General features: G+C 56.2%; 7 protein-coding genes across 7 annotated transcripts; 2 read left to right on the top strand and 5 right to left on the bottom strand.

Moving 5' to 3' along the window:
* Positions 1 to 142: 142 nt before the first annotated feature.
* On the bottom strand, positions 143 to 1,414 carry GGS23DRAFT_390875 (mitochondrial protein). Its single transcript, XM_051513513.1, has 2 exons — positions 1,106 to 1,414; positions 143 to 874 (listed from the first exon to the last, which is right to left on the bottom strand). Exons 1-2 carry the CDS (start codon positions 1,262 to 1,264, stop codon positions 161 to 163), a joined length of 873 nt encoding a protein of 290 aa, XP_051367527.1. The 5' UTR covers positions 1,265 to 1,414; the 3' UTR covers positions 143 to 160.
* A 1,136-nt stretch (positions 1,415 to 2,550) lies between these two features.
* On the bottom strand, positions 2,551 to 5,499 carry GGS23DRAFT_390928 (MFS general substrate transporter). Its single transcript, XM_051513515.1, has 11 exons — positions 5,011 to 5,499; positions 4,507 to 4,806; positions 4,340 to 4,370; positions 4,179 to 4,272; positions 4,037 to 4,122; positions 3,847 to 3,977; positions 3,669 to 3,789; positions 3,517 to 3,607; positions 3,268 to 3,458; positions 3,029 to 3,192; positions 2,551 to 2,957 (listed from the first exon to the last, which is right to left on the bottom strand). Exons 1-11 carry the CDS (start codon positions 5,148 to 5,150, stop codon positions 2,840 to 2,842), a joined length of 1,467 nt encoding a protein of 488 aa, XP_051367528.1. The 5' UTR covers positions 5,151 to 5,499; the 3' UTR covers positions 2,551 to 2,839.
* A 640-nt stretch (positions 5,500 to 6,139) lies between these two features.
* Positions 6,140 to 9,543, bottom strand: GGS23DRAFT_588462 (uncharacterized protein). Its single transcript, XM_051517548.1, has 7 exons — positions 9,006 to 9,543; positions 8,351 to 8,920; positions 7,766 to 8,290; positions 7,571 to 7,709; positions 7,429 to 7,505; positions 7,301 to 7,374; positions 6,140 to 7,237 (listed from the first exon to the last, which is right to left on the bottom strand). Exons 1-7 carry the CDS (start codon positions 9,404 to 9,406, stop codon positions 6,537 to 6,539), a joined length of 2,487 nt encoding a protein of 828 aa, XP_051367529.1. The 5' UTR covers positions 9,407 to 9,543; the 3' UTR covers positions 6,140 to 6,536.
* A 2,567-nt stretch (positions 9,544 to 12,110) lies between these two features.
* GGS23DRAFT_391318 (putative nucleoside-diphosphate-sugar epimerase) lies at positions 12,111 to 13,176 on the top strand. Its single transcript, XM_051513517.1, has 2 exons — positions 12,111 to 12,521; positions 12,588 to 13,176. The coding sequence occupies exons 1-2, from the start codon at positions 12,262 to 12,264 to the stop codon at positions 13,090 to 13,092; spliced, it is 765 nt and encodes a 254-aa protein (XP_051367530.1). The 5' UTR covers positions 12,111 to 12,261; the 3' UTR covers positions 13,093 to 13,176.
* Positions 13,177 to 13,555: 379 nt separating this feature from the next.
* GGS23DRAFT_601014 (MFS general substrate transporter) lies at positions 13,556 to 15,556 on the bottom strand (the record flags this gene model as incomplete). The annotated part of the gene is made up of 8 exons (XM_051519155.1): positions 13,556 to 14,143; positions 14,206 to 14,460; positions 14,516 to 14,575; positions 14,635 to 14,769; positions 14,935 to 15,075; positions 15,139 to 15,197; positions 15,249 to 15,293; positions 15,379 to 15,556. The coding sequence occupies 8 exons, from the start codon at positions 15,554 to 15,556 to the stop codon at positions 13,556 to 13,558; spliced, it is 1,461 nt and encodes a 486-aa protein (XP_051367531.1).
* Positions 15,557 to 17,030: 1,474 nt separating this feature from the next.
* GGS23DRAFT_391249 (N-acetyltransferase) lies at positions 17,031 to 17,838 on the top strand. Its single transcript, XM_051513516.1, has 2 exons — positions 17,031 to 17,192; positions 17,264 to 17,838. The coding sequence occupies exons 1-2, from the start codon at positions 17,147 to 17,149 to the stop codon at positions 17,788 to 17,790; spliced, it is 573 nt and encodes a 190-aa protein (XP_051367532.1). The 5' UTR covers positions 17,031 to 17,146; the 3' UTR covers positions 17,791 to 17,838.
* A 48-nt stretch (positions 17,839 to 17,886) lies between these two features.
* On the bottom strand, positions 17,887 to 19,002 carry GGS23DRAFT_601016 (uncharacterized protein; the record flags this gene model as incomplete). The annotated part of the gene is made up of 1 exon (XM_051519156.1): positions 17,887 to 19,002. One exon carries the CDS (start codon positions 19,000 to 19,002, stop codon positions 17,887 to 17,889), a length of 1,116 nt encoding a protein of 371 aa, XP_051367533.1.
* Positions 19,003 to 19,471: the final 469 nt, after the last annotated feature.

A 19,471-nucleotide genomic window follows, 5' to 3' on the forward strand; every position in this document is an offset into this window, starting at 1 on the left:
CCACGTAAGCAAGAGAGCAACAAGATGCACCGGATGCAAGACAGGTCCAGTTCGTGGTCCCCGAAAGGTTGATGAGATTCTTATGCGCATAGCCAGTTACCATCTATCTAGCCGCACACCCTAAGGACTCGCCGCTCGCTAGCCGCGCACGCTCGTCTAGCTACAACTTGGGCCGCAGGCCGGGCGCGAACGTGGTTCCTTGACCGCCGGTGATGGCGCCCACGAGGCTGTCGATTTTCTCGAGGAGCCAGATGTTGCCCTCATCGGAGGCGAGCCAGGCGCCGCCCTCGACGGGCTCCTCGCCCTCAGCCTTGGCCTCGCCGTTCTCGAACGCCTTGCGCAGGCCGAAGACGTGGGAGACGACCTGGGGGCCGACGCCGGTCTGGGCGCGCAGGCAGGCGATGGCGACGAGCGAGGTCAGCACGCGGCCGACCTTGGTGCCGGGGCCGCCGGGGGGCGAGACACCGCGCGGGTTCGAGAGCAGGTTGGAGTAGTGGCCGTTGAGGATGTGGACGGGCAGGTCCGGGTGGGACTGGGCGAGGCGGTCGAGCAGCGTGCGCTCGAAGCCGCGGTAGACGCCGTCCCAGAGCGCGAGCCCGTCGCGCTTGCGCACCGCCAGGTTGTCGGGCGTCAGCTCGCGCGTCGGCGTCGTGCTCAGCGCCGCTGCCACGTCCGGCGGCAGGCTCGCCCGGAACGCCCCCAGCGTGTTGATGCTCCGCGGGATCCCGTTGAACGAGATGCACTTCAGCCCGACCTCGCGTATCAGCTCCGCGACCTGCACCGGCGTGTACGACTCAGCCGCGGGCATCGAGTTGGCCAGCAGGTAGGTGAACGTCATGGCCTCGGGGCAGTTGAGCGTGGCCGAGACGGCGGTCTAAAGGTGGGGCGCATCGCAATTAGTTCGTTGTTTTTTTTTCATCCTCTTTTTTTCATTCACCTCTCTCTCTCTCTCGCTCTCTCCGAGTTTTCATCCGTCTGTTCGTTTGCTTGTTCCTCGAGTTTTCTTACACGCGACGCCCCTTGGCATTTACATCGTCTACCACCACCGAGGAGCAAATGGGTAGGAATGGAGATCGACGAAAAGGCGCATGCAGCGTTCACCTACCGACAACGTGACCCAGGCCGGCAGCCCGACCTTCTTCACGGCAGCATCGCTCGCAAACTGGGCTATGGTGGTGGTCGCGGCGTCGGGGGCAGGGGTGTAGCCCGGCCTAGCGTGGCTGGCGTTGATGAGCGCCTTCACGGCGTCCGACAGCTTCGACATAGCTCTCCAGACGCGAGGAGGGCAGCAGGTCTGGCAGCACAGCGGGCGGTCGGGTGGAGGGACGAGAAGACGCGGGTGCGCGAAGCTGTCTCAGTTAGGGAGGTAAGACGACGCGATGCGGCAACCAATTGGTCCCGTTCGGGCGAATAATTTCCGCGGATCGTCTCTCGCCGTTGTCGTCGGACGATCGTGCCGGGCGGCGATGGTGTTGTAGTCAGAAGTCAAGATGATAGGCCCGACGTCACGTCTGGGGAGCATGGGATTGAGGGAAAGGTACTTCTCTGGGCGTGCGCGCGTGCGGCTATTCCCTGCTTGGCTTGGGGGGACATAGGCACGGATATAGGGGGGGTCGACAGCAGGCTGTGGCGGGTGATTCAGGCATCTCGGCCGCCCAGCGCAGTGCAGAGTAGAGCGTGTGCGGCGGCCTGGACTGCCTAGCGAGCACGAGCCTGAGAGAATGCCGCGGTAAACAAGCGAGGCGCTGCGATCGGGGAAAAAAAACACACGTAGAATCGGCGATTGATGAACCGCCGATCCGCCGCTCCCCCGCCCTCAGATAAGTCGCAGTGCAGGCCGGGACAAGTCGGCTCTATTTTCAGTGCCACGCACCACGCTAGATAGCAGGTGCCGTACAGGTGCCGTAGTGGTGCGCTGCACGCTGTATCGGCCCGCGGGCTCAGGGGGACCAGGGTCCTGTAGCCACCAGCAGCCTCCTACACGCCTAGAAATAAGGGGCTAGCCAAGGCTTCCTTCCTACGCCCTCCTCTCGGGCGCTACTTGTGATGCCGGCCGACACGACGCCCTCAGCAGACCATCTTGCCATATTTCCGCACCGCCGCTGGACTGCGACCGACCAGGAATTAATATAAGACTGGCTCTTCGGGACGCCTCGGGAGCAGGTAGGTAACAGTTATCTCTTGAAACCAACCTCTTCTCCCGCCCGCCTTCATCTCGACTCTCCTACTTACCTACCTTAGGTACCTACCTACCTAGGTAGCCAGGCCTTACCCAGGTAACCAACCCGGCGCCGTATCGATACCGAACCTCCCTCCCTTACCTGATGGGTGACGCCACAGATAGATATCCGGTTACGATATACTCGATAGGTACCAGCCGGCCTTAGGGACGAATGCATCCGGGACTCTGCTGCATTGTCTCGACGTCACACTCCGCGCGCGCATGCACACCTCATCATTACTCTCCTAGCATTGTCATCGTCCGCAGCACCTTGTCGCCGCCGTTTATACTGCTCGGTGCAAGTGCTCTAGCATGTCTCTAACCTGTACGTGTTCATCGTTCCGTATAGTCTATAAGAGTCTCCTCCGAATACCCAACTGCCGGTATAATAGCCCGTGAGCAACAAAAAGACCGATCACCTCCCAGCAACCCCTTCCCTCTCTCCCCTTCGACAGCCCCAATCATCACATAAGGTAATGCCAAAACACATGCTGTATCATCGGAGGGGATATCTCTCGTGGATGTTTACCTCGTCACCGTGCTTAAACGACAATGCAAGCCCATACCAAGCACGCCAACCCTCTCGAGCCCTTTTCGCCGCTGGACCTGGCTCGCTTCTTACAGGACGAACTTGAACGTGGGGTCCCGGTCGTCACCATACCCGCGATACTTGTCATACTTGCCATTGGCCTTATCGCGGTTGATCTTCCAGCAATATAGCACGTTGCACAGGATCCTGAAAGAGCTGGTTAGCCGACAATACGTCCTGACTGGGATGCTTATGGCACCACAGCACAGATAACTCACAAGAGCCAGCCGGCGCACAGCAGGCCCAAGACGATCGTGTGACCCTCGCGGTACGCCGGCCCCTGCGTCCGCGGGTATATGAAGACGGCGACGAACCCACCGCAGTTGGCGATCATAAGCTGCAGCGCGCTCGTCGTAGCCCGCTTGTAGTGGCCGGCAGAATTCTGCAATTTCCTTGGTCAGCCGAAGCTCGCGACCGGCAGGAGGTGTCGGCGCCGGGGTGAGACCCCGAGACTTACGTTTGAGAGCCAGCCGAGCACGGGCGGCACGCTGCTGTAGAGGCCGGTGGCCATGAGGAAGGTCATGCCGTACTTGACCTTATTGTCTTGCGTGTTTGCGATCACGGCGTACCCTACGATCGCCAGGGGAAGCGAGCAGAGCATGACAATCCCCCTAACGCGGAAGCGGTCCGAGAGGAATGCCGTGCATACTGGTACCACGTTGTCAGTTCGGCATACGAGCGCGAGTGCGTGGTGGGATGCGCATACCTGTGACTACGGAGGCGGCCGCGTACGGGATCACGGACCACAGTTGGGCCTCGTTTGCCGTATACCCTAACCCGGTAATGATTGTTGGGAGCTGATGATCGTTACTCGTTAGCACGCCGTGTTGAGAGGTAGGGGCGGCGCTCGTCACTTACGAAGAGGCCGAAGCTATACAACCCGCTCAGGATACCAAAGTATGCGCAGGCCGTAAACCAGGTCTGCGCACTGAAGACGCCACGAGCCACCTCGGACCAGGCGAACTTCTCGTTCGATTCCCTGGGGACTTGTCAATAACGCATCACTGGAGTGAGCTAGGCTTGGGGTGGAACGAACTTTTCGCGGTTGCCATCGCTGGATATATGGAGGCGGGCGACGGCGAACTCACGCTCTTCGGTCGTGAGGAATCTTGCGGTGCTCGCACCATTGGGCAGCACGAAGTAAGTCGCGATGCCGACTAACACAGTCTTTAACAAGAAGGTCAATAGAGGCACATGCATTAACCACTGGGGAGCTAGGGACGTACGAAGAGACCTTCTATCACGAAAATCCATCTCCATCGGTTGAGGCCACCTCGTGTGCCGATCTCGGACAGGCCGCGAGCCAAAAGACCTGCATTGCTGTCAGAAGTTGCCCGGCCGTGTTGGCAGACTTGAGGGACGACTTACCTCCAAATGCGCCCGAAAGGGAGGCTGCGGTGTAGAAGATACCGATGCGCAAGGCGAGTTCTCCTCTCGTGTAAATGCTCGACAGGTAGAGAACCTAGAGAGCACTATGTGAGTAACCAGGTTTTTCATTTCTTTTTTTCGGGGAGGGGCCTTCTACGCACCATTCCCGGTAGCAAGCCACCTTCCGTTAGTCTGCGACATTGCAAGTTAGCAATATCCGAAAGAGAGACATCGGCGTACTCTAAAGTATGAGGAAGAGAGGGAGAGGGAAACGAAGCAACCGGGTCAAGATTGCTGTGAAACTACGGGACCAGAGGGATTGACTGACCCGAGCAATGCGCGCACGCCAACAAACCCGGCAAAGTTGTGGACGAACCCGAGACACATGGCGACTAAGCCCCAGAGGACGGTCAGACAAGGTAGCCAGACCTGAGGTGTCAGCTTCTTGAGGATCAGATTGCTCGGTATCTCGCTTAGGATGTACGTTGCGTAGAAGACAGCGAGGCCCTGGTCGTATTGGAAGCCCGTCATGCCGAGATCCCTCTCAAGGTCATACAGCCGGGCATTCCCCACGTTGGTCCTGTCCAGGAACGAACAAAGGAACAGGAGAGCGAGGATGGGAAGAATCCTATTATCTCTCGGTCAGATGTTGTCGTTATGGCCATCGTTAACAGCACCATCAATAACAACGGCGGCAACGCCGTCGCCGTCGCCGTCGCCGTTATCATGGTCGTTGCCATCATCAAGATCATCACACACGTTTTACAGCGCAGGATGACCGACAATAGGAGAGAGGGGAGGGAGGGGGCAACGGGGGAACGTGGTGTGATACCTCGTGTCCAGCTTCCAGAGAACCCTACGCGTCAGTCGCTGATCTACCAGAGAGCCGGCTGGGGTGACATTTCCCTCTCCCTTCTCGAGTTCCTCCACCGTGGCCTTTACAGGTACATCGCCAGAGTCGGAGGCCGACATCGTGGATAGCTCTGTACGTTTGGCGTCGCAAGTCAAGGTCGAAGAGGCGGGGGGGATACCGACAGAAGTCCAGTTGGATTCAGTCAGTCGGTTGCTCTGCTGGATATTAGGAACGCTGTACGCCGATCTTAAGAACTCGTGCCCCGACGACTAAATACAGGAACTCGGAGAAAGTCAACGAGATATCAGTTGGTCAGACTGAGAAGAGCCAAGGTCTTAGCCTCGCTGTGGGGGATGGGATTACTACATTAGCGTTGGCACTGCCAGGTGAGGGAGACAAGGGGGACGGCATGCCGCGGAATCCCTTTCAAGTTAGGGTGTGGGGTGGTAGCGAGCTTGGTTGGGAGTAAGCCGGCGACGATCGCCTTGTCGAGCTTGGTGGAACTCACAGCGAAGCCCTCATGCGGGGGGAGGGGGGAGACAATAAGATGGGGTGACGCCTGACGGGGCTTGTTCTATCACCGAGGAGGTCCTGGCCATCCCCCCCTCCGTCCCGACAACCAGACGAATAAAGCCGCGCCCTTACTAAAGGATCCTCACCACATCACCTCGCGAGCAGCTATAGCTGTGTAGGGCTCGACATGCAGTGTTCGGGGAACCAACAATGGCGCCTCGCGATGCTACCCTGAGATAACATACCCCATGCACATGTGATCGCGATGCCAGGGACACACTGCCGGTGATACTGTGGCTGGCCAATGGCTACCTTCAATCGCCCTCACCGTCTGTTTTGTCCGGCGTATCGAGGAAGTTCGTCTTACCCGGAGTGGATCGCGACGGCTGGGCTATGCGAGTTCGCGATAACGTGCTGGCTGCTTAACGTAGGCCAGAGACTGATTCGCCCGGCCTCTCGCTTCCTGTCGCTTCGTCGTCGCAGTTCTTCCGAGAGCCGTTCTAGAACGAAGACGACATCGGTGATATCAAATGGTACCCTGTTCTGATTCTTTGTACGTCGCAGCGAATGCGGAACACACGCCCGGAATCATAGCTCGATAATTTGCATCTCTATCTTGAGGTATGTCTGTCTGCCTGCCTGTACGCCTCCGTATCTGCGCAGCTTTTATCGGCTGCAGCGGCCCTAGCGATGAGACGCAACCTGCACGCCTCGACTTCCCCGCCTAGAAAGCACCTCGTACAGGGGAATAAAATACCGGAAATTCAAGAGCCGTGGTAGGCGGCACATTGAGCTGTACATATTGTCACCCTCCCAGGGAAGAAAACAAAAAAACAACAACAAAAAGTAAAACAATTCCCCCCCAAGCCTGTGATCGACATTGTTGTCTTATACATTTAGCCCCTCCCTCAGTGACCGTAAACGCCAAACTACCACGCCTCCGTCGCTGCGGACTCTATAAAGATTTGTAGCATACGATATATATGTATAACTCACGGTCCAAAAGTTGACCAGTCCATCCAGTCCAGGTCGGCGCTCTGGAACTGGAAATCTTCCCAGAATGCGTTGAGGCCAAAATCGGGATTGTTGATAGCCTCGTCCAGTTGGTTCTCGTTGGACATGGTGGAGAACAACAGGTAGTCCGGAGGTAAGGTAGTGGTCGGTACGGGTATCTGCAGCGTCCCTTGGTGGCCGGCCATGTGCGCGGCGTTGAGGTCCGTGAAAATTGAGGCACTTTTGGGCATATCCCCATTGAGCTCCGGCGGCGCCTGCACAATCTCCGAAGACCGCGACGCAGATTTCAAGATCTGCCTTAGCTGGCCGGCAAAGAGGCAAGAGAGCCCCTTCCGCTGGATCGGGGTGGACCCTATCCGCTCGAGCACATCCGTCGTCTCCGCGATCAGGGCGCGAATACTCGGGGCGAGACTCGATCCCCGGCCGTCGGCGACGGTACTGACTCTCAGCGCGAAGCAAGCGGCGAAGGATATCATGATGGCGGTATTGTTAGGCATCGATCTCAACTGGCCTTCCCCTTGCACAGCCACTCGCAAGACATTCAGCGCCGAGGAGAGGCCGGCAGCACGGAAGAAATGCCGCGCCCCGACGGGCGCGGTACCGTGGTTGATCACGGAGCTATACAGCGACAATCGGGTATGGGATGCGAGAATTTCCACATACGGAGGCAACGAGTGTTCTAGATGAGCAAGTCAGAACATGGACTAACGACGGGATACCGGGTTGAGAGCATCAGACGTACGCTCCCGGTCTCCTATTTGAAGGTGCCACGTTTGATACCATTTATCAAAGAAGTCGGTGATCTCGCTTTTGACCCTAGCCAGGCGTCAGCTGAGTTCTATCGTTGGCAGAAGAGCCTGACGCGCGTACCTGTCAACCACAGATGACTCACTGTTGCCGTTGGCGTAACTATCACATATCGCTCGCACATTGGAGATGAGGTTTGCCTATGGACACAGGGGCACGGACTCAGTAAGGAATGACCCAGAGTGGGGATAAGGCTAAGAATTACCATATCTCTTCTTAAGACTGCAACTGACACGATGGAACCATCCCACCTGTCTGCCAGCTCGCTCAGGTGCCACTGGTCGCAGTTGTCAATAAGCGGCGACATGGGCAAGACGTAGTTTCTTCCCCTGGCGAGGCACACCCTAGACTTCTCGTCAGTCAGATGTTCTTGCGCGAATGTGAGGAGTTTCGCCCTTACCCTCTCTCGAGAACGAAGAGGGACAGCCAGGTGCGCTCCCTTCTTCTCAGAAGCCTTCGTCCCAGGAGAGAATCAGGATCGACATCGGCAAAGCCGTCCATAGCCAGCGCTTTCCGGCTAGAAATGCAGTCGGAGACGGGGATTATCTCTCTAGGACTGCGTGGTTCCGTGGATGGTGTTATAGTGATTTTATTTAAGGACAAGTCTAGGGCTATCGTCAAGGCCATAGATAGATAAGTCGACGTTTCGTCGTCCGCCCAATGCTCACCGGCGGAGATCCACGGTATGTTAACCATGAAAGCCAAGACGATCTCCACCGACTTATACCGCTTCTCCGTGACGAGGTTTGCGAGTTTCTGTCGGTGGTTGAAGAGCCGCCGGTACAACGACTCCATGGACGGGGAAAATAACGCTGACGCGGCGCATATCGAGGTTAGCAGGAAGGCGGATCGACTCCGGACAAATTCTACTGTATGTGTGACGGGGTCGATTCCCCATCGTGTATGTGCGAGTTTCTCGTGGAAGCTGAAATAACAGTAGTCAGTTCGCAAAGTCCTGTACCTCTGCGTAAGTATGGGAGCATACTAAGAGAAGAGCGCCTCGGCCTCCGGCAGGGAGACGAGTCCCAGCTCGATGGGGTCGAGATCTTCGCCAATATCTAGTCGCGGCTGAAACCGTCCAAAGAACCTCTGGAGGTCGTCCCCTTCGGCGATCACACCTCGGTTCGGGGCGAATTTTGACGGAGGACCGGCACGGCCCGGCCGTTGCGAGTGAGGCGTTATAGATGACAGCAGTTCGGATGTCCGGGCGAGCAGCTGGAGCGGGTTCTCAGCGTCGTCCAGGCTGAGGTGGTCCTCTTCGATCTTGGCCTGCACGGCCGAGTCGTCACGTGAACAAGTTTGCGAAGGCGAAGTGCCTAGCGAGGTTGAGGTCTGCTGCGGCGAGAGGGATGACTGCTCGGGGTCGACGCCATTCTGCGTGGTGACACGTCGCGGAAGTCCACGCTGGCCGTTCAAGAGCTCCCTGCTCCTCTCTAGCAGGAATCGCAGCTCCGTGGCATGTTCTACGGTCTGAATCTGATCGATAGAGCCAGCGTGCGACCTCCTCAACGCTTGCTCTATCTGGAAGACGGCCTTCTCTAAGCCGGAGTGCTTGCTGGGTGAGGCATTAGCCCGGCTCTCCCCGCCGCCACGGGGATTCTATGGGCATATCAACGAGTTTGAAGAGAGGCTCAACTCACTTCTTGACTCCCTTGTGTCGGCCCACGTGGAAGAGCGGCGCGGAGCACTGAATCGACCGCTGGGTGCACCGAGTACAGGTCGAGGACCCGCTCGGGCGGACGCACTTCAGCTTGGACTTCTTGCAATTGAAACAGGCGGCAAGCCGCTCCTCGTCGCGTGCATCAGGCTCTGATTTCGGCGCCATTCGATCCGGTATGCCAGCAGGGCAGACAAGAGGCGGCCATAGATGTCGTGAAGGTATAGCTGGGGTATGTGTGTATGCGCGCGCACGCAGAGGAGGAAGATCGGATATGTCCAATGTCTTAATCCCCGGGGGTTGGAGCGGGTTGGAGTTGTCGCATAATCGTGCGAGGTCGTAGTAGTTGTTGGGGCGGTAGAAGTAGCCTTGGCCTCCATCCATTCGGCAAGTTCCCTCACATCCACTGACCCCACCCCTCCCCCCTTTTCCTCCCCGCACGTCACGTCGTCAAACCGGGGGGGACCGGGGCGTTAGTTAGGTACTTAGGTAAGACGTAGGCTAGACACCTATTAGGTAAGTACACCTCGCTCCCTTCCATCAGCTGAGTGTTTTAGGCTAGGTAGATTAGGGCCTATGGGCACACTTGTAGGCGCTATCTTCTTCGGTTAGGTACCTATAGGTAGGTAGCCCACCTCCTATTAGGTACCTACCTGCAAGCACCTTGGATCGGTAACCTAGGTACCTACCTACCTGTAGGTACCTACCTCTCTATCCTAGGACCCGTGATCACGTGGTGCTTGGCCTAGGGCTCCCGGTTCCTATGAGTGCTGCCCAGGAAAAAACCCCCCCAATAAAATAACAAAATTAAAATCACAGGCGAGAGAGGAAGAACGGTAGGTAATCGGGAATCCCCTCCTCGTTGTCGCTTTCTCCACCTATCTCGCTACATACCTACCACCTCGTAGTAAGTGATGCCGGTTAGACAGACGTTTGGAATTCACTCAGGCACATTGCGTCAAACCCCTGCTCCGCGACGCGACACGTCTACCTTCTAGAATTACTAAGTCCTACCCTACAAGATCTGTTCTACATTTCTACCACCTCGTAGGCCGATGCTACCGTCCGGCGGGGCTCGCACGCAGATCCAATTCGCCTCGCCGTCGATCTCAGTTAGTCATGGCCTTGTAATCATTCCCGGTCTCGCTACGGCTTGCTTGGACATGCATTCCCCGTCCGGGATTTCGATGTACGGCTAAGAGAGGCCCCACTGATCCGGCCCTCCATCCATCCATCGACAAGCAGAAAAGAAACTGCTCGTCGGATACCTCCCTACTCTGGGTGCAACAAATTGCGGCTGTCTACCGTACCTACATTACCCAAGCACGCAACTCGTCTACCCTACTATGTACCTACGAATGCATTATACCTCCCTCTAAGAAGGATACGAGGATACGAGGACACGATCGAGCTGATACGCGATACCGGCATACAGTAAGACTTGCAAGAGAGGGTGGGGGTCCTATATGTTGCCCACCTCCGAGACTGGTAACGCTCGTCCGCCGCGGTGCATGCGTCACGTCGTAGCTGAACTGTCTGACACTGCATAGCTGCCTTACTCCTCCCCTCTGCGCTGGAGACCGTCACGAATTGTTACCGATAAGAACACCGCCCATTGCGAAATTCCTCGATCCGTTGTGTCGAGCTGAAGACGAAATCTGCCCGCTCATGTAGTAAGACTGGCGACTCTTACGCAACCTTCAAGCGAAGCTAGCAACCGCGGACGCCATATCTAGCACGCCTGTTACCTGATCTGCATCGCTTGCATTACTATAGCATCCAACGCAGCCGTGGCGTCGCCTCGATGGCGTCCTGCTAATACGTCCTGTCGAGTTAGTCTCCCTATTTCCAAATCATCGATAGGCAAACGGTTAGACCAAAACGTGAGCTATAATCGCGACTGCAGCGACGAAGCGAGCCTGCGTGTTACTATCGCGATACATCAGTATCGCCAAGTGTCGCGACATACCACCCACTTACCTATCACGGAAATCAACCCCGCGAATACCGTCTCGTAGAGTTATCACGAAGCTGATACAATCAACTGCGTTTCGTCGTGATCTATCTGCTACCTTTTGTCAGCCTTCCTTTTTCGGCCTCGCTCGTGATTCTCCAACATCGAACTACGGCATATTCGACGTCGTGACAAATCCAGGACCTGGGTATATATCCTGAGGAGGGGGGGCGCTTCGTGGGTTACGATAATAAGGGACTCCATCCAAAGCCGCCTACGCTTGCTCGAGAGCCGAGTAACCTCTCCCGGTGCTCAAATGCTAGGGTACCACGCCCTCCCTCGAGTAAATATCGAGGACCTTCGAAAGAGGTTACGTCTAACCAACCAAAAGGTAGGTCGCTGAAGACGTTCACCACTCCCAGTGGCCCACCAGCCATCAAATAATCATAGGTACCTAACATCGAAATGTCTAAGCCCTCGAAACAATGACACAGGTATGATAGACTTTGGTTTCCCTTATCTCAATAAATGCGAGAGGGAAAGAAGAAAAGTGGAAACGAACAGAAAAGGCCAAAAGGAAAGCCTGGTGAGCGTCTCTCTAGGCATACAAATACCTATGTTCAAGTGCCTTAGCAGGAGGACAGCGGAATTATTATGTCGGTGTTAAGTTAAAACCACACTGGACCCGCGGGATTAATGTAGGTATGCTCCGCCCCGACCCCTACTAAATCCGTCGCCTCCAGGCTACAGGCCTACAACGTCTACCCGTAGCCCGTTCACCACCCTCTGATAGGTGTAAGTTGGGCCGCCGGGTATGGGACCTTTCAGACTGCGCAGCGGCACGGGTAGAATTCCCCGGAACGAAGCGGATTTCCCACGCGATCAATTCATCCGACAACAGCTCACAGCCCCGGAAGGCAGCAAAAAGCTGACGCTGACGCGAGCAAGGGAGTACGTAGGATATGGGCATCACTCTACTCATGAACACGTCGTTGAATCTTGATCGCCCCCGGGCACCACAAAGGTATCGTATCAATACTATAGGTATCGTCTTTAAAAAGATCTCCCGGCGCCATGCGTGATCCCTTCATAGTTCCTCCTTATAGCCAAGTAAATCGCTATTCAGAATCGTCATAAGGAAGATATCACACGCTCCATCGAACCCGTTCTCGTTTAAGGAAAAATTATTTGAGCTCGACCTATTGTGGAAGCAACTTCTCATATATACCTAGCCTTTGCAGCAACTGTCTCTCTCTCCCCTATACAAGGGTTCTTCGCAGCAAACATGCACCTAATACTCACGGGAGCGACAGGCCTGGTCGGCTCTGGCGTCTTGGACGCGATGATCAAGATGAAGGATATCACCAAGATCTCCGTGCTCGCCCGGCGGCCGGTGCAGATGGCCGAGGATGCCAAGGACCCGCGCATCAACGTCATCATCCACCAGGATTTCACCAAGTACGATGCCGACCTGCTCTCCCAGCTCAAGGGCGCCACCGGCTGCGTATGGGCCCTGGGTATCAGCCAAACCCAAGTTGGAAAGGAGTGCGTAGCCGAACAAACCCCCACCCCCTACGACTGGTCGCAGGGACACTAACCTCCGATGCGCAGAGAATACGTGAAGATCACGAAAGACTACGCCCTAGCGGCGTCCGAGGCATTCCAAACACTAGCGTCGGAGCAGCAGCCTTTCAACTTCGTGTACGTCTCGGGAGGGGGCGCCACGACGCAGCCGGGCCGGTTCTCGGCCATCTTCGCCCGGACGAAGGGCGAGACGGAGCTGGCGCTGGCCGCGATGCGGCGGGCGAACCCCCTGTTCCACGCGAGCTCCGTGCGCCCGGCCTTCGTCGACGCAGCGAGCCACGACGCCATCAAGCCGTACATCTCGGTCCCGTCGGCGGCCCTCCGGGCGGCCGGCTACGTGCTCGCGCCCGGGATCCGGTACGGCCTCAAGAGCATGTGGAGCCCGACGCCGGAGCTCGGCCGGTTCCTCGCCGAGGTGGCCATGGGCAGGTACAAGGACCAGTTGAAGGCCAAGGACATCCAGATGGAGGGCGAGTTCCCGATACTTGAGAACACGGCGTTTAGGCGCCTGTCGGGCCTCGACCGGAGCTGAGTCCGGGACGATGTTAAAAAGAGATTCCGCCTCATGTGGTGCCACCTGGTGTGACGTGCCGAGGAAGTCGTGTTGTATTATACCCCGCCCTGTATCACAGATAGGTAGATAAATATCCCTACATTGCAGATAAATATTTCCCCTCTTTGGTTGGAAACCGTGGTTCCTATGAGAATAGGAAAACTAACGAGTATTATTTCTGGCGGCGGGGAGCAGTATGGAGCGTACATACCACGCTTATCCTACGCTCCCTCACCCCTATTGTCCATGCGTACCCATTGCGGCCGACAGCCCACTCATATTCGCATTCACGGGTTTTCAGCCTTTATGAACAAGGTCTTATACGGAGGGTCTGGTCTTTAGAATTTCACGCTAAGCGTACGTCGGCCCCCTCCACCCCCCTCGAACCCGAGACGGGAAAGAAGCCGGCAGCCGGCCTTGTGGACCAGCTCGGTAACTATTCTTAGTATTCAAACCGCCATCTCGGATCCGAATCGCCCTTCCAGTCTGTAATCTCGCCTACGTGCTTGATCTCCCCCGCTATGCCCTCGCGCCTCTTGTTCTCCTTCTTCAGCCTCAGCCCCAGGATCGAGACCACCACCGCGTTCGCGAGGAGGTACCCGAGGGCGCAAGCGTGGCCGACGACGAACCTGGGGCCGTCATTCGCGCGGTACAGCTGGGTTCCCATCACGGCGCCGAGATTGCCGATGCTGATCTGCATCGCGTTTGCGATCGCTCGCTTGGTCTGGCCGGACACGTTGATGGCGGGCCAGGACAGCACGAGTCCGGTCGCCGGATATATCCCGCCAGCCGCAAAGAACACCCCGAGGTAGCTGACTCCCGGCCTGCCCACGGGGTCGGTATTTCCTAGCAGGATGCTATAACCGATGGCGCCGAATACGGCAGAACCAGCGATGAACAATGCCCTCTGGCCAAGTCGCTCCGAGAGAATGGCCACGGCCACTGTCGTTAGGAATGCGAACGCGTAAGGAGGAACGGTGAGCAATTGCGCCGTCGCCGCTGTATAACCGAGATTGGCGATGATAGTCGGCTATCGGAAGTATTAGTTTCCTCCCACGTGAGGTCACAGGACTTGACATCGGTCAAACATACCATGAAGAGGGACAGTGTGTAGAGGGGTAGGCTCATGGTATGGAACCCCAGCCCGTAAAGCCAGCAGTTAGGATCCTTGAGCGCTTCCACTACCGCGTCCCAAGTAAAACGCTCCTCGTGCGTCGCATCGCTGTCCGCTGCAAGACGTTGGTGGATAAACCTCCGCTCGTCATCGGTTAGGAACTTGGAGGTATCTGGATAGTTGTGAACAAAGCCATACGCCGCTATCGCTATGAGTACGGTAAGGATTCCCTCCTAAATTTTTGCTCGGTTAGAGGCTGCACCCAGTAAGTAGTTGGGTGAGACGCACCAAAATGAAGATCCAGCGCCACCCATTTTCCCACACCACGCCTCCCATTCTCCCGATACCCTATGTTTGAGTCAACAACGGGGTATTCTCTAGGTTTGTTAGAGTCAGGCCATACTCACATAAGCTAGAATGCCGCCGAAGGCACCGGCTAGAGAGGCCACGCTAAAGAAGAGGGATATCCTGTACTGGCGCTCGCGCCTCTTGTACCACATCGAGAAGTAGAACACTACGCCAGGAAACAGGCCGCTCTCGGTCTATGATGTGTTAACACCCTTTCTTTCCAAATACCCAAGATCTCACCGTCCTCGAGCTACCCTATTCGGCCAAGATGATTGGGATAGGAGGGATGACAACATACTACGACCATGTTAGCCTGCGATAGAACCCTCCTGGCCGGATATGACTTTATACGTACCAACACCGAGGAAGAACCTGCTGACAAAGTAGCCAGCCAGGTCCTGCACTACGCCCATCAGGGTAGCTACGATACCCCAGGCTATCGTCAACGTCGGAAGCCATATGCGGGGTGTCGTGCGTTTGAGCACGATGTTGGAAGGGATCTGGTCCATGCATCAGTGTGGCACCGCAAGAGGCGCGGGCGTCTGCGACGCAGAGTTTCCTACCTCGAATAAGACGTATCCCACAAAGTACAGCGTCAGGCCGGTGAGGTACTGATTGCCAGCTGGACGGACCGGTTAGCGACAAGACAGCGGCCCTGGACAGCTCGGCATACTGATGTGAAGGTCAGTAGTAAGGCCTTCGATCCTCGCATTGCCGACTAGATAACGAGGTTAGCAGGCAGTTTATTGGAGGGAGCGTCTCGGGGGTGGTGTATAGAAGAATATCCATCTTCGCCCACTTACCATTGCTTCTGTCGAGGAAGGAAAGCAGATACAAAACTCCGACTGCGGGCAGCAGCCTCGCGTCTAGTTTTCGCAGCAGCGCGCGCTCGTTGATCTCGGGTCCGGCGGTCTCAGAGTCGGACGCGGCCGAGACGTTGCCCTCGTCTCCTCCGACTACTTTCGTATCTTTCTCTGACATTCTAATATCGGTTGTCAATTGCAACCTCCGGACTCAAAGCGGCCGGTGTTTTCGTAAGCTCGCCTATCTCGCCTAATGGTACGATGCGGCAGTAATAGGTAATATAGAAACGGGAGCCCGACCGCCAAAGATTATCATACCTAGGTACTACTTAAGCAACTGGAGAGCACAACCCGACCCCAACTACCACCCCGGCTCGCGGCGTCATGGCGTCATGACATTGGTATTTGACTTGATCTCCTCGACAATCGGCATATATGTTATTTCAAGGTTATCAAGCCGGAGGTGCGACCTTCCGGGACGCCATGATTGGCGAGCGTCCCAGTACGGCGAATCACGACATACTGATCCTGCCTGGCGTGACAGATGTATGTTGCCTTGTTTGAGCTAAGCAGCGTCTCATCGTCGTTATTACGTGAAAGGGTCTCTCTATTCACGTATAATGCTCCTGGACAATGTTTACTCATACGGGGAAGAGCATATAGGTAGGTATAATTGGCCATCCCCACAAACGGCTAGCAGAGCCTAGGCTTAGCTGACTGCTAATATTGTACCCAAGCTTGTGGGGGGGCCAAGTGACAAGCCGTGCCAGGGAATAAAATACGGGCCTAGAACAAGGCTTAGTTATACCTACTACATTCTCCAAAACGTCTGACATACCTATCCCGCATCTTATAGCGTCGGACGAGCCTACCCATAGGCATAGCTCTACACGATGTCGTCTTTTAAGAGTTTCATATAGTGCGACTATAAAACTGCCCTGCACACACATGCTAACTGCAGGCACAGTAGAAGACCAAAGCCTATAACCGATTGGCACTCTAACTGGAGGTATGCCAAAGGTTAGGAACTACGTGAGTCGAAGATATCGAAGCTCAATCGTATATCAGCATGCGACTGGGCGAAGAGGCACATCCGGTGTTTGTCAACTTTACTATCGCAATATGAACGGAGGCCGAGAGAACTCCCTCCTGGTATAGGGGATTGTTGTGGCCAGGGCGTCGCTGTATTTGCGTGTGCGGGATCCCGATAACCCTACAGGATTCTACCCCGCCTAGATAGGCGTTTCCGAGGCGAGAAGTGTGGTAGGTTTTGATTCTGATATGCTTCGGGTTTAAGTGAATAATGCTATTCGGGGTATATTAGCAGTGTGATTATTGTGTATGCGTGAATCGGACGGGGCACTTGTTCGGTCTTGTGCAGGAACAAAGTCGGCGCGGAGATATGCGACGCAGAGGTAGGTGGCAACCCGGAGTCTGAATCGGAGGTGCATCACTCGAGCTTTGTCTTGGGGGGTTTGGCGGGTTGAGAATCCCGAGAATCGGCTCTACAACCCCCCCCCACTCCATTTGGGGCATGTGTACCTATCACGTATCGCCTTACGTATGCCACGCCTTCTGGCTCTAGGCGCTAGGGTAAAGCCAAGCCTGATAAGGGCGTAGTTCGACATCGGGAGGCCACTAAATAAACCCATATATGCTCGAGGAAGATCAAGAAGGACGCCGTGACATGGTGGTGATGGCTCGGTGACTGGCGCGTGGGATCTTGAAGTGCACCGGCTGTTCTCTTCTTCCTCGAAAGGAAAACGCGATGTCGCCGTCCAGGTCTTCTAACGTCCGGCACGCTCGCCGACAAGGTACGTCTCGCAGCACACACCCAAAGACAGTAGTTAGGCGACAGGCTTAATATATCCATCGTTGCGAGTAGATGTATCTACAATCCTCGAATTGATCCGGGAGCTGGCCGACTATGAGCACGAACTCGATGCCGTCGAGGCGACAGAGTCTACGCTCCTTTCCACCATAGCTTTCGCCCCCGACAACGTCGAATCCACGCCCACGGCCCCAGATACGGAGCCCACATCTCCTTCGAAGCCTGCGAGGTGCCTGCTCCTCTTTAACGAAGAAGGTAGACCGGCTGGCATGGCCTTGTACTTTTATAACTACAGCACGTGGAGAGCGAAAGCCGGTATCTACCTCGAGGACCTCTTCGTCCGACAGACCGACAGGGGGAAAGGATACGGGAAGAGGCTGCTCGTGGAGCTGGCGAGGGAGGTCGTGGCGACGGACGGCGGTAGGCTGGAGTGGAGCGTGCTGAAATGGAACGAGCCGAGCATCAAGTTTTACGAATCGATCGGGGCCAAGGCCATGAACGAGTGGGTGGGCATGCGGGTCGATCGCGAGGGGTTAACCAAGCTCGCTGGCTTACTCGGCCCATCCGTTTCTGTCCCGTAGGCTTTCTATGCGACACGTGAGACTGCGAGGAGTAGGATCCTGTAGGTATTTTGGGGTGGTGGGAGCCAGGGTAGCTAGCAAAATTTACCTATGAAATCAGCTAGCTCCCGCTCGACCTGCCGATCGGTCGCCCGTCGATCGGCTGGGCACGCCGGCTTTGTCGACGCCCTGGAAGAACTGCAGATCCTTTTTTTGAGGACGCGGCAATGCTATCTCGCGCTTGCCCCAGCTGACGGCCAATTTCCCCGAGCGCGGGTTCATTTCTACTTTTGGGGATGTCTCCCAGACAAGGCTGTAGATGCCGCGACGTAGTATTCTCCGATTAAATACCCGGAGACCGATAGGTCGACCATGTCCCCGGGGATCGTCATCCTCGCGGCCGCTGAGACTCTTCATCTTCCGCGAGCTTCCCCTCTCTACGGCTTTCACCGGTTTGGTAACGTAGCTCGTCCAGTCAAACCTGGAAGGGTCGGGTTGGGGATAGTGTGATTGAGCCAACGCCCGCCTCGGCGGCACTGCGTAGTGCTCGGGGCCGGCCTCCCCATTCGCCAAGGTGCGTAGATTGTCCCATTCACCGTGCGGCAACGGGGGTAATAATTGGTGAAGAACACTCGCCCAATGCTTCTTCAACTTGTTCCTCGCTAGCTTGTTGGTAAGAGGCCGGCCGAACGAGTTCTCACTTGGGATTGCTCGCTTGGGATCGATGATGCGCCGCATAACGACGGGCCACATGCTGCTCTGATGCTCGGATTGCGAGTGGGCCATCGCCTTGAGCTTGTCCACAGACCAGTTGTCCAACCAGTCCGGCTCGCGCGGCCTGCCGTCTGGAAATTGGTGTATCCCCGCCGATTCGAGCGGATCGGCGGCGATCCTGGCTGCCTCGTCTAGCTCCGCAGAGTTCGCAGCAGGCCGGCTGGCTAGCTCAGACGAGGCTAGGAGACGACGGCGCTTCCCAATCCTCCCCATTGCCAGGAAGCAGAGGCGTAGCATCCGCCGGACGTGGCCGGCATTAGCGGAGCGGAGGTAGCGTAGGGAGCAGTGGGCATCTTTGATGTGAGGCTTGGGGTCCGGCTTGTAACGACAGTCGCGGAAGCGGGCCTGGATACGAGAAGTTATCCACGGCCGGCAGAGAGGAGGGAGGTATGTGGCCTCTCGGAGCATGTGGCGAAAGAGATGGAGCGGATGGCTAGGGTGAGGGATCTGTGGAGCCATCGTCGCGGTAGTCGGCGTGGGTGGTCGACGTAGTCACGGTTTAGGCGGGATGGGAGTCCGAACTAAGGCAGCGTATAGCCCTGCCTTGGGTGCCTGATGTGGGAACCCTTGAAGTATGTCGTTAGGAGGTAATAAATAGACTGCCTAAGGTTAGGTTGGCAGGCAGAGGAGCAGGTCATCGAGACAAAGCTTCTCTGCCGCGGATGCTCCAATGGATGAGGTGCCCTATCGTGTTACGCGGACCCAATATTACATAACCAAGACTGCCTACCGAGATAGGTACCTAAGTATACCTGCCTTAGAGCCTTTGGTGTAGGTACCTAGGTAGTTGTCACCTCCGGTCTTGTCTTTTTGTGTTAGGTGCAGATGGGCACATATACCTTAGGTACCTGCCTAGGTACGGGGCCTAAGGTAAGCAATGTCGACAGCTGCAAGATGTAGGTAGGTGCTGGATACCTCCTGCACGTCA

This window comes from Durotheca rogersii (assembly GCF_024521655.1).
Source record: "Durotheca rogersii strain YMJ 92031201 chromosome Unknown GGS23scaffold_42, whole genome shotgun sequence".
Lineage (NCBI taxonomy): Eukaryota > Fungi > Ascomycota > Sordariomycetes > Xylariales > Xylariaceae > Durotheca > Durotheca rogersii.

Excerpts from the sequence above, each read along its gene's own strand:
- GGS23DRAFT_391318 (XM_051513517.1), top strand. The coding sequence starts at position 12,262 with ATGCACCTAATACTCACGGGAGCGACAGGCCTGGTCGGCTCTGGCGTC. Across the intron at positions 12,522-12,587 it reads CAAACCCAAGTTGGAAAGGA|AGAATACGTGAAGATCACGA; the intron begins GTGCGTAGCCGA and ends TCCGATGCGCAG.
- GGS23DRAFT_588462 (XM_051517548.1), bottom strand. The coding sequence starts at position 9,406 with ATGGATGGAGGCCAAGGCTACTTCTACCGCCCCAACAACTACTACGAC. Across the intron at positions 8,291-8,350 it reads GCCGAGGCGCTCTTCTCTTA|CTTCCACGAGAAACTCGCAC; the intron begins GTATGCTCCCAT and ends CTGTTATTTCAG. Across the intron at positions 7,375-7,428 it reads GAGTCATCTGTGGTTGACAG|GGTCAAAAGCGAGATCACCG; the intron begins GTACGCGCGTCA and ends ACGCCTGGCTAG.
- GGS23DRAFT_390875 (XM_051513513.1), bottom strand. The coding sequence starts at position 1,264 with ATGTCGAAGCTGTCGGACGCCGTGAAGGCGCTCATCAACGCCAGCCAC. Across the intron at positions 875-1,105 it reads CGGCCTGGGTCACGTTGTCG|ACCGCCGTCTCGGCCACGCT; the intron begins GTAGGTGAACGC and ends CCCCACCTTTAG.
- GGS23DRAFT_391249 (XM_051513516.1), top strand. The coding sequence starts at position 17,147 with ATGTCGCCGTCCAGGTCTTCTAACGTCCGGCACGCTCGCCGACAAG. Across the intron at positions 17,193-17,263 it reads CCGGCACGCTCGCCGACAAG|ATGTATCTACAATCCTCGAA; the intron begins GTACGTCTCGCA and ends CGTTGCGAGTAG.
- GGS23DRAFT_390928 (XM_051513515.1), bottom strand. The coding sequence starts at position 5,150 with ATGTCGGCCTCCGACTCTGGCGATGTACCTGTAAAGGCCACGGTGGAG. Across the intron at positions 4,273-4,339 it reads GTGGCTTGCTACCGGGAATG|GTTCTCTACCTGTCGAGCAT; the intron begins GTGCGTAGAAGG and ends AGTGCTCTCTAG. Across the intron at positions 3,978-4,036 it reads TCGTGATAGAAGGTCTCTTC|ACTGTGTTAGTCGGCATCGC; the intron begins GTACGTCCCTAG and ends TTCTTGTTAAAG.